This window comes from Verticillium alfalfae, genomic scaffold (assembly GCF_000150825.1).
Source record: "Verticillium alfalfae VaMs.102 supercont1.12 genomic scaffold, whole genome shotgun sequence".
Classification (NCBI taxonomy): Eukaryota; Fungi; Ascomycota; class Sordariomycetes; order Glomerellales; family Plectosphaerellaceae; genus Verticillium; species Verticillium alfalfae.
In genome coordinates this window covers 936,773-939,141 of record NW_003315027.1, presented here as the reverse complement: position 1 = coordinate 939,141, position 2,369 = coordinate 936,773, and the positions used below count along the sequence as shown (strand labels likewise).

Here is a 2,369-nt window from a genome sequence, read left to right as displayed (position 1 = left end):
AACGCTCGGCACTTTCAGGAGAGGGCCCCGAGGGCCCCGGGGCCCCAGCGGCCCAAGACCCCCGAGGCGCTCGAGGCCGCGTTCCGCGCGAGCGAGCACTACCAGCGCCTCCTCGAAGACGTCGACCTCTACGACCGCGAGCACCGCGCCGCGTCGGACCCCCGACGAGAAGCACAAGAGGTTCGAGGACGCCGTCCAGGGCGCCAAGAGCAAGCACGTCAAGGACGAGTCCCCTTACACCGTGTCGGTGCCGCGCCAGATCGCCGCCGCGACGCGCCGGCAGGCGTGGCTCTTCTGGGGCGACCTCGGCACCTTCTACACCAAGCTCGCCATCATTGTCGTCAACGCCCTCATCGTCGGGTCGCTCTTTTACGAGAGCGAGTCCGGCGCCACGTCGGCGGCGTTCTCCATGTCGAGCGCCATGTTCTTTCTCCGTCGCCTTCATCGGCTGGCTCGAGTTTGCCGTGCTGGCGCCCGCCATCATGGGCCGCGCCACCATTGAGAGGCAGAGGCAGTTTGCGCTGTACAGGCCGTCAGCTGTCGTGCTGGCGCGCGCCGTGCTCGATCTGCCGCTCATCTTCGTCATGGTCGTCGTCTTCAGCCTGCCGTTTTACTTCCTGGCCAAGTTTGACGTCGAGGCGGGCAAGTTCTTCATTTACATGCTGCTCGTCTATGTGGCGACGCTGTGCCTGACCACCATGTACCGCATGTTTGCCGCTCTCTCGTCGACGGTTGATGATGCCATTCGCTTTGTCAGTGTTTGTGAGTTGCGCCCCTTTGCCTCTTTTGTGTGTGGTGTTCGGGTACTAATGTGCAGTCCTCAACATCATGTTTATCCTCACGGGTTATGTCATCCCCCGATCGACCCTCATGAGCGACTCGCCCTGGTTCGGCTGGTTCTCGTACGTCAACCCTGTGGCCTACGGCTACGAGGCCCTGCTGGGTAACGAGTTTGGTGGCCGTGAGCTGCGGTGCAGCGAGAGCAACCTCGTGCCGAGGGGGCCTGGCGCCGACGCCGACTACCAGGGATGCACCCTGCCCGGGGTCGACCTTTGGCAGTTCGACCGTGTCTGGCGAGGCCTACCTTCAGACGTCCTTTGACTTTGTGGAGTACCGGCTTGGTTCACCCCCTCTCAACCCCAGCACGTCAGAAACTAATAGATCAGGGGTAAGAAACTAAATAGATCAGCTCCCGTTCCAAATTTGGTGGGCGGCAAACTTTGGCATCATGGCTCGCTTTCACCGTCTTCTTCCTCCTCGTCAACGTCTGGGCTGTCGAAAAAGGTCCGCTTTCACCGGCTTCAGGCGCGCACTCGCTCGTCTTTGCCAAGCCATCCGAGAGCAAGGAAGAGACATCGGCCGAGCAGCAAAAGGCGGATGAGACCCTCGACAAGATTGGCGATGGCACGAGCGTCTTCACATTTAAGGACATTCGGTACACGGTCCCCTACGGCACCGGCCACCGCCGGCTTCTCAACGGCGTCAACGGATACGCGGCGCCTGGAAAGATGGTGGCCCTCATGGGATCGTCCGGCGCCGGCAAGACGACGCTCCTCAACACGCTCGCACAGCGCCAGCGCATTGGAGTCGTGTCAAGTGACATTCTCGTCAACGGCGTCGTCCCGGGCGCTGCCTTTAAGCGCGGCACCGGATTCTGCGAGCAGCGCGACATTCACGAGGGGTCTTCGACGGTCCGCGAGGCGCTCGACTTTTCGGCGCTGCTGCGACAGGAGAAGCACATTCCCAAGGCCGAGAAGCTTGCCTATGTCGATCGCATTGTGCGGCTGCTCGAGCTCGACAGCCTCTCGCACGCGCTCATCTCGTCCCTGACTGTCGAGCAGCGCAAGCGCGTGACCATTGGCGTCGAGCTCGCCGCCCGTCCCAGTCTCCTGCTGTTCCTCGATGAGCCCACGAGCGGCCTCGACAGCCAGTCTGCCTTTTCCATCGTCCGCTTCCTACGCCGCCTGGCCGACGCTGGTCAGGCTATCATCTGCACCATCCACCAGCCGTCGTCTGACCTCATCGAGCAGTTTGACATGATCCTCGCGCTCAACCGCGGTGGCAACACGTTCTACTTTGGTCCTGTGGGCGAAAACGGGTCTGTTGTGATCGACTACTTTGCCCGCCGCGGGTTTCCCTGCCCACCGAGCCGCAATGTCGCCGAATTCATCCTGGAGACGGCATCCCGGCCTTCGACGAATGCCGAGGGCGTTCGTGTTGACTGGGACACCGAGTGGCTCGTGTCAGAGGAGAATCGCGGCGTGATTGACTACATCGACCGTGTGACGGCCGAGAGGCGGCACGAGGCACCCTCGACGGAAGCAGACGCGCAGTTCGCCGCCTCTACGCTTGAGCAGTGCCGACTCCTC

General features: G+C 62.3%; 1 protein-coding gene across 1 annotated transcript; it reads left to right on the top strand.

The window, feature by feature from the left end:
* Positions 1–828: 828 nt before the first annotated feature.
* VDBG_08525 (ABC transporter CDR4) lies at positions 829–2,265 on the top strand (the record flags this gene model as incomplete). The annotated part of the gene is made up of 3 exons (XM_003001434.1): positions 829–1,058; positions 1,190–2,098; positions 2,235–2,265. The coding sequence occupies 3 exons, from the start codon at positions 829–831 to the stop codon at positions 2,263–2,265; spliced, it is 1,170 nt and encodes a 389-aa protein (XP_003001480.1).
* Positions 2,266–2,369: the final 104 nt, after the last annotated feature.